Source organism: Phyllobates terribilis, unplaced genomic scaffold (genome assembly GCF_046119375.1).
Source record: "Phyllobates terribilis strain yellow unplaced genomic scaffold, ASM4611937v1 Scaffold_2__4_contigs__length_985480577, whole genome shotgun sequence".
Classification (NCBI taxonomy): Eukaryota; Metazoa; Chordata; class Amphibia; order Anura; family Dendrobatidae; genus Phyllobates; species Phyllobates terribilis.
Window position 1 is genome coordinate 338,142,321 of NW_027362762.1, and position 16,222 is coordinate 338,158,542.

At 42.3% G+C, this 16,222-nt stretch overlaps 1 protein-coding gene across 5 annotated transcripts in view; it reads right to left on the bottom strand.

Moving 5' to 3' along the window:
* Positions 1-16,222, bottom strand: part of TMEM131 (transmembrane protein 131) — a 255,588-nt gene that overhangs the window by 109,163 nt on the left and 130,203 nt on the right. For all 5 annotated transcript variants that reach the window (XM_073664550.1, XM_073664548.1, XM_073664549.1 and 2 more), the window contains 2 exons: positions 14,957-15,018; positions 5,970-6,010 (listed from right to left, as the gene is read on the bottom strand). In XM_073664550.1, the coding sequence (XP_073520651.1) occupies positions 5,970-6,010; positions 14,957-15,018 (103 nt within the window). The remainder of the gene's footprint in view (positions 1-5,969; positions 6,011-14,956; positions 15,019-16,222) is intronic.

The following is a 16,222-nucleotide window of genomic DNA, read 5'->3' on the forward strand; positions in this document are numbered from 1 at the left end:
AGTCTAGACCTCAGAGCCACCTGCAGAGTAGAGAATCTGACTTTGTTGCCCCGATTAATGTGGCTGAAGCCTCCTATATCCGTGCAGTGAATGTTTTGCTGGCTCAGTTCATCTAAGCAGTGGGAAATAAGCAAGAGCCAGGATTTGGGTGAGAAGCAAGTGCAAGATTCACTGATAGATGCGGCTGTTGTAGAGGTCATCTAGCACATTAACAAGGAAAGAGAGTAGCGTTAAAGTGGCCCTGCCACCAGGTCAAAAGTGAACAGCTCTTATTTTACTCCCACTGCTCCAGAGTATTCAGTTTTTTGTTGTTTTTTTTTTTTTCAATCTGGAACAATGGCCAATCCTTTCATTTGCAACAGCATGAATATTAGATTAGTGATAATAGACCACAGCTAAAGGATGATCATGTCATTTAAAAGACCAGAGAGCAGGTGCATAATAAACACTGAATAACGGTAAAAAGGAAACTGTATATAAACCTTCAGCCAACTTTTACTAACATCTCACTTCTCTATTCCTTGACTTAAAATAGTTATATTTGTGATACATTTTAGATATATACAGCAATAATTTAGTAAATAACCAAGAGGAAGTAATAGATGTTACAAAAAAATCAGATACATGCTTCTCAGTGAAAGAAGAGATTCACTCTTTCCTCTCAACATAGTGTAAGGTAGCGCTATTCATCACGCTGGGGGCACTCGCTTCACCGGGTCAATCAAAGCACACATGCAACGTTTTTCCGGTAATTCACAGTACAGCAGTTTATTACATCTCATAAACCGCTCATAACATAGTCCATCTCAGTGGCTCGCCGCCATGTTACACATAATATCCCAGAGCCTTTCCAGTGACAGATATGCCCACTTGGCTCCAGATACAGCCTTCAGCAAGGTAACAATATCAATGTCCACATCAAGCAGCGTTTTTACCTTTGCCGGGTCGTAGCTGCTTCAGTCAGCTCGGTTCTGCATAGCTGTGGCTTTAAGGCTTCCCAGATGGGGCTTCCTGGCCACGTACCTTCAAAGGCTACTGGTATCTCAAACACAGGGGGATCCAGCCTCTACCTTCCAGGCTAGTGGAGTCCCACACAGGGACCGGGCCTCTCGCCCTCCAAGGCTACTGGTATCCTAAACACAGGGGGATCCAGCCTCTGCCTTCCAGGCTAGTGAAGTCCCACACAGGGACCAGGCCTCTCGCCCTCCAAGGCTACTGGTATCCTAAACACAGGGGGATCCAGCCTCTGCCTTCCAGGCTAGTAGAGTCCCACACAGGTACCAGGCCTCTCGCCCTCCAAGGCTACTGGTATCCTAAACACAGGGAGATCCAGCCTCTACCTTCCAGGCTTCACCAGGCCTCTCTTTCTAGGCCTCACCAGGCCACTCTTTCACTCCCTGTTTCCAAACTACCAGGGTTTATATATCCTTTTGTGCACACAGGACCTGTGATGATGTCACGGTCACGTGATCAGTCACCTGAGGGGGAGGTAAATGGTCAGCTAGAGCACACCCCCTGGACATTCTAGCAATGCAGCAAGGCGCTGCATTACAATAGACATGTTCTGTAAATGCTAGAAAATGTTGAAAAATCTACTAACCATTTCAAATATGACGTTACATGGAATGATTTAGTGTTTCACTAAAAACAAAGAAGGGGTAAAATAAAAAAAAAGGCCAATACATGATTAGAATATTTCTGGTTACTCTGATTCTTTCACTTTATACTGTAGACCTGTTCTTATTATCAGTTGTTAGATATAAGAAAACATATGAATTCTAATATAAACAGAATAGGTATAGAACTGCCTGTTAGAAGTACAGCACACAGCCCAATAAAAAGCCTCTCTGTTACAGCTGCAGGAGTGTAGTGTGACAAGTCACCAGGCAGACACTCCCATAGAAGGGTGCTGCTGTCATATCTCGCCTTGTAGAGTGCAGCCAATCGCTCTCAGCCACTTCACACACCTCTCCGGCACTATTTATAGGGGAAGCACCTACAGTAGCTGTAGCACTCAGACTAACCCAAGCTAGAAAACACTGAACATTATAGTCACAACATAGATCTTTGAAGTCGGGAAGGCTCTCCAGCACTTCTGCAGTTGATGAAACTTCCAGTATAAAAGCACTAGATTTGTATACAGCCTACGGCTAAAGGGCAGGTTTGGGACCATATGCTTGACAGCCATTCTGCTGCATTTGGCTATGTGCACACTGTGCGTTTTTTATGCAGTAAATCTGAGCTGAATTGGCCCCAAAAACACATTGCAAACCTTATCCCAGCATTTTCTATGAGATTTTGCAAGATCTGTGTACATGATCAGGATTTTTCCTTACAGAATTTCGTGTGCGGTAAAAGAAGCAGCATGTCCATTCTTTGTGTGTTTTTGCCTACGTTTTTCCTATACAATGCATTGGGGAAAAACGCATGGCAAATCCGTAGACAAAAACGCTGCGGAAATTTTTTTTTGCTGCCAAGAGGTGCAGAACCTTGCAGAAACGCTGCAGAAATTTCTGCAAGCAAATCCTGATTGTGTGCACATAACTTTTTACAGGGATCCATCAGCTCAAACTGAGATCTAAACCAAGCAGACAGCCCGATGGGGAAAACTAGCTGATATTTTGCTTCCTCCACTGTCCATTGAATAAATTTTAATCAGATATGCTGATTAGGATGTTCAGTGCACTGTTGGGTCGCCTTGTGTTTAAAGGAAATCTGTCAGCAAAAGTGTAATCGGAGAGCAGCATGGTGTAGAGGCAGAGACCCTGATTCCAGCGATGTGTCTCTTACTGGGGTGGTTGTAGTTTCAATAAAATCAGTGTTTTATCCGTCAAAGATTATGACTAGAGGACTAGCAGTCTCATGCCATTCAGTCCTCCTGCTCTGTGTAACTGTGCCCCCACCACCGATTAGCAGCTCTCTGTCAATGCACAGTGTACACAGAAAGCTGCCAATCAGGGGTGTGGGAGGGGTTATACAGATCTCAGCATTCAGGGAACTGCAGAACATAAAACAGTGATGTTATCAAAATGACAGCAAGGAAACCAATAAGCGATATATCACTGAAATCAGGGTCTCTGCCCCTATATCAGCCTGCACTCAGATTACATAGTAAAAACCTGTTGACAGATGCCCTTTAAGAGCACCAGTCTGCCCACTCCATATATGTATGCCTCCCTCTCAGGTGATTGACAGCCCCCCACCCTTCCCACCACACACACACACTCTCACACTATGTGGTGTAGTATTGATGCACACTCACTGTCACTGAGACCACATCCAGTAATGGGCAATATCAGACTACAGGAGAGAAAGAGAAGGCTGTTCACTAGTGCCTGATCACTGTAGACAATGATCATTCCGGGAAAGCTATCAATTATCAGAAAGGGAAGGGTGCACATGTAAAACCTGTGGGCAGAGCAGGGTACACAGAGTGCCTGGCCACACCAAAGGTACATCGAGCACTCTAATTAGGGAATATAAATGACCTTATAGATAATGGAGGCAGCAAAAAAATACATGAAAGATATGATTTTTATAGCGGCTATGACCCTATCAGGGACACTTAAAGGAAGTCTGTTATTCCATTTCTTGTGCTGTATTTGAAGTGACTGTAGATAAAGGGAGTAATGGAGGGGTCTCATCAAGTGTAAATGTAAAATGCTGCCTTTCCCTATTAACAGTCACTATAATATGAAGTAATGGCGTTGCTTTACTTCTAATACATCATGATTTTAAACACACATAGATGGACGCAACACGTTTTCACATTCATAGGCTGTAAAAGATAAACTTGCATTGAATACATCGCATGCTTACTTAGACCAAATTGTGAGGAATAGCTGGGTATAATTTGGCTCTGATGACAGCTTACTTTGGCTTTAAATCCAGTGTTGGTGACATACAGTTATTCAACACATTATATGGCCATACATATCTGGGCACCCCTCCTATTTGTTGAGGTCAGATGTTTCAGCTACAGATTTGTAAAATGAACCAAACATTAGTGGTAGGATGGGTTGTTCTAATGCGCTCAGCGTTCTTAAAGCCCCACTCCGGTCATTTTTTTGTATTTACTCGTATGTTCAGGATCATGTGTGTAATGATGGTAGAAACAACCTCACCAGTCGCAGCCTTAACCCAGTTTCAGCGGTGCTCCGGTGCCTTTTGGAATCAACTCCCCTCACCTGTAACCTGCCAGCTCACCATGTGGTGCAGCGGTTAATTTCTCAATGCAAGTCTATGAGACTCAGAACAAGGATCTTTAGCAGAACAAGGCTCTTTGACCTCGTTCTGAGTCTCATAGACTTGCACTGAGAAAATTCAGAAAGTGACCTCTGCTCCACACACCACCACTGCATGACTCAGGAAGGTTGCATATAAAGTCATGTGATACCAAAGCGCCACAGAGAACAGGAGAAGACAATCGCCGGTCAGTATGTTACCATCACCATTAGACCACAGCCCCACTATCAGTATTTTATTTGGTCAGTGTTTTTTCCTCAGGAGTGGGAGACAAAACCAGGAGTGGGTGATAAATGCAGAATTGGTGACTTGTTTCTATTATACCTTTTCTCTGATTGTTCCTCACCTGGTTTTGGCTCCCACTACTGAGAAAAAATACTGACCAAATACTGATAGTGGGGCCGTGGCCTTACACTTATATACATGATCCTTAACAAAAGGAGCAAGTTAAAAAAAAAAAAAAAGACGACGAAAGTGGGGCTTAAACATTGCACGGTCATACAAAGCCACAAGTCAGTGCACAACTAGCAGATCAGAAAATGTAGTCAATGAAATTGTGGTATAAAGTAGACTGCCACTGGTGTGAAAACTTTCGTTAAAGGGATGATTCATGCTTCTTTGTCAATCTGATGGATAAATCTGGGTTTGCCAATTTTTGATGATCACTACCCATTATGATGCATAGTGTCCATTGCAAACTTGTGGAAGAGAACTAAAGTAATGGGGCTTGTGTTCAGGGTTTCCAATAAAGAATAATGCAGAGGGGAGTTGTCCCACGACAGCCACTCGAGCTCCAAATACTGTTGAGCACATTTGCATGGCTGTATTCGCAATGCACATGAATGACAAGGTATTCTACCACAGAGGCCACTGCACCAGTCTGAACAGGGTGTTAGGGGACCCCATTCAGGAGAGTGGTGAAGGCGAGAGTCCCACAGTCTATACCTCTGTGGATATGCTATAAAGGTCTACCATAACACAACAATTTAGGGAACTTTTACTGTTCATGACTGACTATGTGGTATGCACAAACAGAGCCCTATAAAGATATAGCAGCTAAGTACATGGATTTAGAAAAAAACTGCTGATGGCAGAGATATTCCCATTAAATAGACATGCTTGCTCAGCCATATAGGGGTGATGTAAAGAATAGCTGTCAGCCAAATAGGTGTGTAACTGACAGCTAATAAAGGTGTATAGGTACCTATGGGCTTTTCAGATAGCTTAAGAATGCCAGCTGTAAAATAGATTGTACCGTGGCACGTACAGGGCCAGAATGTCCATGGTCTCAAAGAGAAACAATGCACTTTACCGTTTAGGTCTTTTCCCTCTGTATATACTAAGAACTAAAAGGAGAGTACAAAAGTAAAAATAAAAAAAACCTACTCATAATAAATAAAAAATGGAATTTCAACAATACACGCTAACATTTAAGATACAGAAAGTTTTCTATTGCGAGTTTGGTTTCCGATGCAGTACTGTACCGCAGGAAGCTGGTTAGTAGGCACACAGACAATTTTACATTAACACATAGCTTCTCTGACAGTAATAGGGCTATGCTTGAGGTACCACAAAGGAAGCAGCACAGGCGCTGTAAGCCATAAGTAGATCAATAGCCCCGACAGTGGTGTAATGCAGTCACAGGCTCTCCTATATGTGCACTTCACATAGCAATCCCTGGAATCCCATTAGGGAGGGACAACAACACCCAGCAAACAACTCACCTTTTCTGCTGATATGAACTTAGGCCGATCGTTGTCTCAGTCTGTTTAAAAGAAAAAAAACAGAGGAGGCAGTTAGGTCAAGATCACCAACATCTATATAATCAGATGCTCCTACAACGATCTATTGTTTGTCCTGTTTTATTTATACGGAGAGTGGTCAGATACACAGTCAACTACATAGACTTCAGCTGCACAAGGCATACTGGAAATGTTTTATATGCAAGATTTGACACATACACAGTAACATTTGGTATTTGGTACAAGAAATTACAAGAAACATTCAGTGCTACAAAGCTACTGGTGCAAAAAAGTAGTAACGCAAGAAAAACATCCTGGTGTTAGAGTAAAAGTAAGGGATCTCAACCCTCCAGAGCAGATCACTGTAACAAATTAATAAAAAATACAACAACCCTCATTGATCAGTTGAAATCTACTTTAGCAGCAGCCAGGCACAAGCAATACACAGCAGCTCCATACATTGCTTAGAGGCACTGCTGCAGAGTTCTGTAATAAAAGGGGCTTCTGTGCTCCACCCTGTATATCCAGCTGCTGCCAAAGCAGTTTTCAACTAATCGGTGGGCATACCAGGTGTCAGACCCCCGACCAACGTATCTCATACCGATGACCCATCCTATGGATAAGTCATCAATTGTTAAAGGGGATATTCGGAACTTAAAAAAAAAAAAAAAAAAAAAAAGAGCCTATGCACTAACAGGCAGGAGGTTGCTACCTACCTGCCTGTTGTGCCCGGCGCCGATCCCCGCCAGCACAGGGCAGTTACAGACTTCCCACGTCACATCAACATGGCAGGACTACTGGTGTCATGCTGATTGACAGCTGTCTCTCTGCTGCCTAATTGGGGAAGCCGGCTGTCAATCAGCATGATGTCAGTAGTCCCGCCCTGTCAACAGGAAGAGAAACTGCTGCTCTGTTGAAAGGGAGCAGCTGTACAATAGACAGGTAGTTGCCTCTGTTAACAATTACATGCCTGTTCGTGCATATTCCCTAAATCCTGACAACCATTTAAACAAAAGAGACTATACAATACACAGCCTAGTTCATCTTCACGTTAGACTTCACATATGAACAGTCGCTATTTTCTTCATTGCAGTAGATCCAAAATTAGCAGCTATAGGCAGAAAGCCCCTTTATAAATGTGACAATATCAAATGATCCATTAGGTGTCCTAAGCAACCAATCAGAATCTGCACATAAAACTCAGTGTACCCACAACAGAAGTTGACATGTTGCAAAATTGAAACATGCACCACAGGTCAGTTTACACTGAGTAATAAAAAAAAGGACAGCGGGCATGAGATTTCTATAATTCCCATCCACTCTGCTGGAACTGTGAGATGCTGTGTTTTTGAATATCAAAAACTCATTGTGGCCCCACAGCGTAATTCTGTTAAAGGGAATTTGTCACCCCCTGGCACATATCTAACCTCTAATATGGGCATACAGGTGATAGAAATGTAAATCTATAGCTACCTGTATGGCCCATATTAGAGGTCTTGTTGCTTTGAAATTTGTTTTTATTCAATCAGTTTTCTGATGTGATCCAGTCCCGGGGACTGGAAAAAATCCCTGCCTCCTGTGTGAATTACAAATGTTTCCCTCCTCCCCTGCATGTCACAGTGCCCTGTAATGTGCAGTTGCAGCAGCCAAATCCAGGCACTGTGATGTGCAGGGGAGGGGGAAACATTATAATTCACACAGGAGGCGGGGATTTCTTCCAGTCCCCTGGTCTGCAAGCCACCAGAAACCTGATTGAATAAAAACAAATTTCACAGCAACAAGACCTCCAATATGGGGCATACAGGTAGGTATAGATTTACATTTCTATCACCTGTATGCCCATATTAGAGGTTAGATATGTGCTAGATATATGTTAGATATATACAGGGTGGTCCAAAAGTAGGTGGACAGAAAATAATAATATTTATTTTGATTTATATATAAAATTATATTCACTAACACAAGCATAACATTGACAATTAAATTTTATTCTGAACAATAATACAAAAGACCTTAAATTTTATCACCGCAGGTGCTCAAACTGTTTTCCAGTACAATTTGCACAGCTTTGAAGTCTTCCTCTTAAGCTTCGACAAACTTTTTTGCACAAGTCGCTTTGGGTATTAATTTCTTTATGCATCTCTTATGTAATTTTTCAAATCACTGACACTTTTTGGTTTTCGACTATAAACTTTGTCCTCGAGTACTCCCAAAAAGAAAAAATCCATTGGGGTCAAGTCTGGTGAACGTGCTGGCCAATCAAGTGGGCCTCTTTGGCCAATCCATTTATTAGGAAATGTTTCATCAAGATACTCGCGGACTACTCTTGAATAATGTGGAGGGGCCCCATCTTGTTGGAAATAAAGGTCATTTGAATTAGGCTATTGCTATAACTGGGGAACAACTTGATTCATTAGAATTTCGAGATGCTTATCTCCTGTGACTGTTCCATCAAAAAATATTGGTCCTAAAACACCAAAACTTGAAATACCACCCCAAACATTGACACCAGGCTCATTTAGTTGTTGCTCTAATGTTAAATGCATGTTCTCATTATACCAGTAAATACAATTATGTCTGTTAATATGGCCGGATAATTTGAAAGAAGCTTCATCACTCCACATAATGTTATCTAAAATTACTGGATTTTGTTTGATAAATCTCCCCCTACATAACCTTATTACAATTTCTGTCCACCTACTTTTGGACCAGTGTGTGTGTGTATTATATATTTATATATATATTCAGAGTGTCATTTATTATTCAACCCCTCAAACCACAAGAGGGTATATATACAGTGCCTACAAGTAGTATTCAACCCCCTGCAGATTTAGCTGGTTTGATAAGATGCAAATAAGTTAGAGCCTTCAAACTGCAAACGAGAGTAGGTTTTATGAACAGAAGCATAAATCTTACAAACCAAAAAGTTATGTTGCTCAGTTGAATTTTATTAAATTTTAAACATAAAAGTGTGGGTCAATTATTATACAACCCCTATGTTTAATATTTTGTGGAATAACCCTTGTTTGCAATTACAGCTAATAATCGTCTTTTATAAGACCTGATCAGGCCGGCACAGGTCTGTGGAGTTATCTTGGCCCACTCCTCCATGCAGATCTTCTCCAAGTTATCTAGGTTCTTTGGGTGTCTCATGTGGACTTTATTCTTGAGCTCCTTCCACAAGTTTTCAATTGGGTTAAGGTCAGGAGACTGACTAGGCCACTCCAACACCTTGACTTTTTCCCTATTGAACCAGGCCTTGGTTTTCTTGGCTGTGTGCTTTGGGTCGTTGTCTTGTTGGAAGATGAAATTACGACCCATCTTAAGATCCTTGATGGAGGAGCGGAGGTTCTTGGCCAAAATCTCCAGGTAGGCCGTGCTATCCATCTTCCCATGGATGTGGACCAGATGGCCAGGCCCCTTGGCAGAGAAACAGCCCCACAGCATGATGCTGCCACCACCATGCTTGACTGTAGGGATGGTATTCTTGGGGTCGTATGCAGTGCCATCCAGTCTCCAAACGTCACGTGTGTGGTTGGCACCAAAGATCTCGATCTTGGTCTCATCAGACCATAGAACCTTGAACCAGTCTGTCTCAGAGTCCTCCAAGTGATCATGAGCAAACTGTAGACGAGCCTTGACATGACGCTTTGAAAGTAAAGGAACCTTACGGGCTCGTCTGGAACGGAGACCATTGCGGTGGAGTACGTTACTTATGGTATTGACTGAAACCAATGTCCCCACTGCCATGAGATCTTCCCGGAGCTCCTTCCTTGTTGTCCTTGGGTTAGCCTTGACTCTTCGGACAAGCCTGGCCTCGGCACGGGAGGACACTTTCAAAGGCTGTCCTGGCCGTGGAAGGCTAACAGTAGTTCCATAAGCCTTCCACTTACGGATGATGCTCCCAACAGTGGAGACAGGTAGGCCCAACTCCTTGGAAAGGGTTTTGTACCCCTTGCCAGCCTTGTGACCCTCTACGATCTTGTCTCTGATGGCCTTGGAATGCTCCTTTGTCTTTCCCATGTTGACCATGTCTGAGTGCTGTTCACAAGTTTGGGGAGGGTCTTAAATAGTCAGAAAAGGCTGGCAAAAGAGATCTTTAATCCACACATGTGAAGCTCATTATTCTTGGTGCCTGAACTACTTCTTAATACTTTTGGGGGACCAAACAGAATTCTTGTGGTTTGAGGGGTTGAATAATAAATGACACTCTGAATTAACTTTTAACGTTTTTAAAAAAAAAAAAAAAAAAAATTTGCTGCAGTGCATTTCCCACTTCCAGGCTGATCTACAGTACAAATGTCACAATGCCAAGTTAATTCCGCATCTGTCAACCAGCTAAATCTGCAGGGGGTTGAATACTACTTGTAGGCACTGATATATATATATATTTATTACACACACACACACACACACATACATATATACACACACACACACATATATACACACACACACACACACACACACACACACACTACCAGTCTTCCACAGTATGAATGCCTAACAAATTTGAGAACCAGCCTCTCCTAAAGAAACACTTTCCTATTTATAGAAAATGAATGAACGGCAACCCGCCCTGTCATCACATGGTAACATGAGTACACCTGTATATATGTTAAAGGTTGTCCTAGCTTTGTTATGGAGGATCACATGAACTTTGCTGCTCTTTCTCCATTCTAATTATTGCTTATCAGATAAATTTGGTTTACTCAGTCATAGCTACAATGTTACTAACATTCGCCTTACTAAACAGGGTATTGTTTTCTGTAATCCCGCATCTGACTGACTGTGTATAAACTTATTTAGAGGCAAAACTCAGGCTGACATCATTATTTATCATATAAGGACGATATTGAAAGTGGCTGAATCCAGATCCCTGGGCAGTGAACATGGAGCATTAATATTACCAAATGTAGGAGAACTTAAAGGGTATTCCCATCTCCATATCTACCGAAAATGTCAGAAGTTGCACATTGCAACCAAATGCATAGCTGCTTTTATTTGCCAAGGGACTTTTGAAAGCTGGGGCATGATTGGTCAACGTAACTTTTCGTTTATTGCTCCAGTGACTGACGTCAGAAATATACTGTGTGTCTGTGGTCATCATGTTTATTGTGAAGGAAGAGTACTGCCGAAGAATGCAACTTTTTTCTTCTAGACTTTGTACGTTTCACTTACAGGCCATTACTGCTAAAACCAGAGTGAGAAGAGCTTCTAATAGGTTATTACAAGTCAAAGTCTGTTCAACAGAGATACAAAGTGAACTAATGGACCATACTATGTAGTAAAATAATAATAAACCTTAAATCACTTCCTTCATATCCAAGCGGCAATATAACATACTGGAAAAACATTGCAAAGAACATACTGAATTCATTCATGTGAAGGTAACAGATATTTAGTATATTGTTGTTGTGTCATTAGGTTTTGTCTGTAAGATACATAGCCATATTCTCCATAAAGATAATACGGTCTTCTTATGACAACACACAGAAAGTTGTCTCACCTTTAGCACTTTTCTATACACCGGTAAAAGCCACCTAAAAGAGAGCTGACCAGATGGACAGGCTCCATGTATTCATTTGGGCCCAATGTGGATGGTAAATAAACAAAGAAAGCCAATTAGCTCCTTATCATATCTAAGAATTTAGGAGAAAAACAAAACTATGAGCTCCTGACCTGCCAAGAGGTCTTGTTTAATGTAAATATTAAACCTAATTCCTATAGAACTGCAGCGACAAGAAGCCACAGGACAATCCATTCTCAGCACTCTGCAATGTGCATGGATCTAATACAGGGGCTAGGGCATCTCCACAGTAGATGAAGAGGTCCTGCAAATGGTGGACAGCAAAACATATGGAATTACCACCCCTAAACATATGGCCCAATAACACTGAACACTATACTGACAGATTTGGGCATGGAGGGGATAGTACCTTTTAGCTGCTGATCATCTGATGCCATGTACATCACTAGAGCAATTGGGGGGGGGGATTGTTTACTAAAGGAATCTTCCCAGAATTAGAGGTTATTGCATATCCTTAGTATATGAAATTGCCTGGGCATCCTCCCCCGACCCAGAGAATGATGCTCTGCATGGACCCATTTTGAATGAAGCAGAGGAGTGTATGCTCCACCTTCACTTTAATTATTGCCTACAGTATACCAGGAATAGCCACACATTGTACTCTGCTGGTTCAGGAAGTCCCATAAACAATACATGGAGCAGAGTTCGAGCATGTGCACTCCTGCTCCATTCAAGGTGGGCCATGCAAAGCCCTGTTCTCAGGAGTGTTGTGGGTCCCATTGGTGAGACCCACAGTGAGCAGTAGGTTGTTTCCTACCAGTAGGATCCCTTTCAATTCTGGGAATACCTCTTTAAAGGGAATCTGTCACCCCCTGGCACTTATCTGACCTCTAATATGGGCATACAAGGTGATAGAAATGTAAGTCAATACTTGCCTGTATGCCCCATATTAGAGGTCTTGTTGCTGTGAAATGTCTTTTTAAGTTTCTGATGCCTTCCAGTCCCGGAGTCTGGAAGAAATCCCCACCTACTGTGGTAATTACAATGTTTCCCCCTCCCCTGCATGTCATGTGGCATCGCTCCATACACTTACATTGAGCAAGGCCGTGCACCAAATAGAGATGCGGCCAACCAGATCAGAGGGCACGGCCTCGCTTCATACAAGTGTATAACTCTTACATAACCTCTGATCCCGGGTCAGAAACCGGCGAATCCCAGCAGCGCAGTGTGTGCGTGCGCTGGGGGGGGATTCATCAGTCTGCAGTCACACAGAGTGACTACAGACTTATCGATTTAGACCGGACAACCCCTTTAATAAACAGGGCACATGCAGCAAATTATAGACTGACGGACCAGGCATAAGCTTGCATTAGGCCAAAGACTGACTAAATGTCATGAGCATTTTAAATCCACTGTGGACTGATCGACCAATAGCAGTGTTTCTACTACAGTGTGTAGTGACCAATCAGCAGCATTTACACCTACTATTAGGCTATGTGCCCACGATGCAGAAATGCTCTGGATTTTTTCCTAAGCGTTTCCTCATCTACCTGGCAGAAAAAACGCATGCGGATTGTACATGTGGATTGTACATGCGTTTTCCTGCCAGGGACATGCGGATGTGAAGCGTTCTTCACTTGCATTTCCGCATGCGGGTTGACAAGCGCTTTCCAAGCAATTTTAGCATCACTTGGAAAGTGCTTGACAACTTGGTCACACTATATAAATCCATGCAAACAGCATGCATTTATATAGTGTGACCGTAAAGAATGGTAAAAAATAAAAAAATAAATCTATAACTTACCTTCTGATGGCCCCCGGTGTCTTTATTCGATCCGTCCTGGCTTGCTGGCAGCGGTACACTGAAGGACCAGCAGTCACATGACTAAATGACATCAGCGCAGGTCCTTCAGTCCACCGCGATCTTTCGGCAAGCGAAGACAAGCACACCGGGGGCCATCAGAAGGTAAATATAATATTTATTTTTTATTTTATTCTTTTTTTACAGTTGCTATGGTACCCGGGTCTGGAGGAGAGTCCCCTCTTCCCCAGATCCGGGTACCATCCGCACATTGGAATGCATGGAATGCGCATCTACATATGCAGTGATGCGTAATCCAAGTCAATAGCAGAGAAAACGCAGCACTTCCGTAAAATAATGGGTAGTGCTGCGTTTTTTTCCGCAATGATAATCCGCAGCGGAAATTTCCGCAGCATGTGCACAGCACATGCGGATTATCATTGGGGAACATGGCAGGCCTTCTACCATGCGTTTAAGCGTTTCTGCAGCGGAACTGCCGCTGCAAAAACGCTTAAAAAACGCATCGTGGCACACAGCCTTAGGCTTAGTGCCCACGATGCAGAAATGAAGCAGAAATTTTCCTGAGCATTTCTGCATCTCCTTGGCAGAAAAACGCATGCGGTTTTTCCATACGTTTTTGACATGTATTTGACGCGTATTTGCCATGAGGTTTTCCAATGCATTGTATAGGCAAATACGCATGCAGAAACGCACAAGAATTGGTCATGTCTGTATTTTTTCTGCGAGTAAAATCTGCGCAGAAAAAATCCTGACCATGTGCACAGAACTTGCAGAATGTCATAGGAAGTCATGGGATAAGGTATGCAATGTGTTTCTAGAGCGTTTATGCGCTGCAAATAAGCAACAAAAACGCAATGTGGGCACACAGCCTTACTGTGGTCTGACCTGCAATTTCTGGTTGCCTGTAGTCATCACTAGAGGGAGCAAGAGAGGCCACCACATATTAATAACACAGTAAGCTGTAACCTCCCCTGCTCACTCTAGTGGTGAGTGCAGACACCCAGTGCTCCAGGCAGGAGAAAAATAAAACCTTTCAGGAAGTTTCATCCACAATGCTGCCACGGTAATATAGAAATCTGCTGCATATATACTGATTTTTGTATAGACACGGTGACCAAGAAATATGGCAATACACATTTGTAGGATTAAAAGTTTTTACTTTCTCCATGGAGAAATGGGACACCCAGCACATGAATTACAATGTAGGACAAGCAAGATAAAAACTTCTACAGAGATGTCATTGAGGAGGAGTTTTATTAAGAGTCACATGTGCAGTTTTGCTTCTACTCCTAACATCACAGCAGCTTGTGAGCACGGAGTCTACATACACATGTCATTACATGCACATAGAATTATTAAGCGGCCATGACTCACAGGAGGACACGTTGCCGTACGGCAGACACAAGTGACATTTCCTCAGACATACAAGGAATGCAGTTTACTAGCCCGATGCATAGTGGCAGTGGTGTTCTCAGACATGCATTCAGGTATGCCGTATGCACATTTACACTATTCACCAACTAACAAACAAGCCATCACATGTGCTATACAGCCACTGAGCCAACCATACAAAGCCCAATGAGTCTCTTCTGCCAGTCCGATTTATCATAAAATTACCTCTAGAAGGCCTCCTTCATCAAATCGCAGCACTTCAATGACATTTTCTGACTGTATGAATGCTGTAAGGAAAAGGAAAGAAACATTAGCATTTATGCTGACTTCACCATGAGACAACGACGTCTACATTTTTATGTAAAAAAACTTCCATTAATCTGTATTCACAGTGAGAGGGTACCAATAAGTTAATAGCCAAACTGCATAATACAGCACAAGCTCAATTACTTAGATTTTAAATATTTCCTCTACAAATTGTGGAAATTTTCAGTGCATAAACTGACCAGTAATGCAGATTATTTGTGTGGAATTCATTGCAGTCTTCACTTTCCCAATGTATAGGGTGAAATTCTCTACAAAATCCACATTTTAAACCTGCAGATTTTGAAGTGGAAACGCTGCAGATTTGTTGCTGAATGCAGCAAAAAAAAATCTGCAGTTATTCACAGGGGCTGTCTGCTGTACATCTACAGTAAAATAGGAGGCAGAAACCTGACACTGATCCTTGGATTTACACTTTAAGCGACAGGCTTCCTGCAGCGTGCGTGTGCAGAGTGGACTGTCATTCATTGTATAGCACCAGGAGGGTCAAACTCAAATACACAGAGGGACAAAATTAAAAACTTGGACAAAATTTACATTTATTAAAAAATGTCTATAATTGAGGAAGATTTTCCTTATCAAATATAACGATGAACCTTTTCATAGAGAAACAAACTTTAAGGTCTTGTCCACCGAACAAAGCACATTTTAATTAATAGATCTTAGAATAAAATAAACACATTAGCACAAATGAGGCATACTGGAATAATAGAATATGTTAAGAGCAGTAAACAGCATATAGCCCAATGGCGTAATTTAAATATGTAATAAAAGGATTACAAAACATCTTGACTTAAAAGGGAACCCATCACGTCTTAGCTACTACAGTATCTACTCTGCCACCCATTGCTTTGTTAGTGATGCAATGTGCATCACTAACGAGCCTTTTTCATTAAAATTAGTGGTAATAAAATGTTATAACGTTTTATATACTTTGTCCTACCTGCTCGTTTTCAGTCATAGGGGAGTGATTCTCACATTCAGTCACTGCTGAGACGCCCACGTATTTGAATATTGCTATTATTGTGGGGCGCATGTGCATTTGCACACGTCGGGCCGCTGGTCCCGCGCCTGCGCAGTGAGACTGTATGATTACCAGCTTCACTGCGAATGCATGGGAAACAGAGGGTCATAGCGCATGCGCAGTGAGGCTGTGTGGTTACCAGC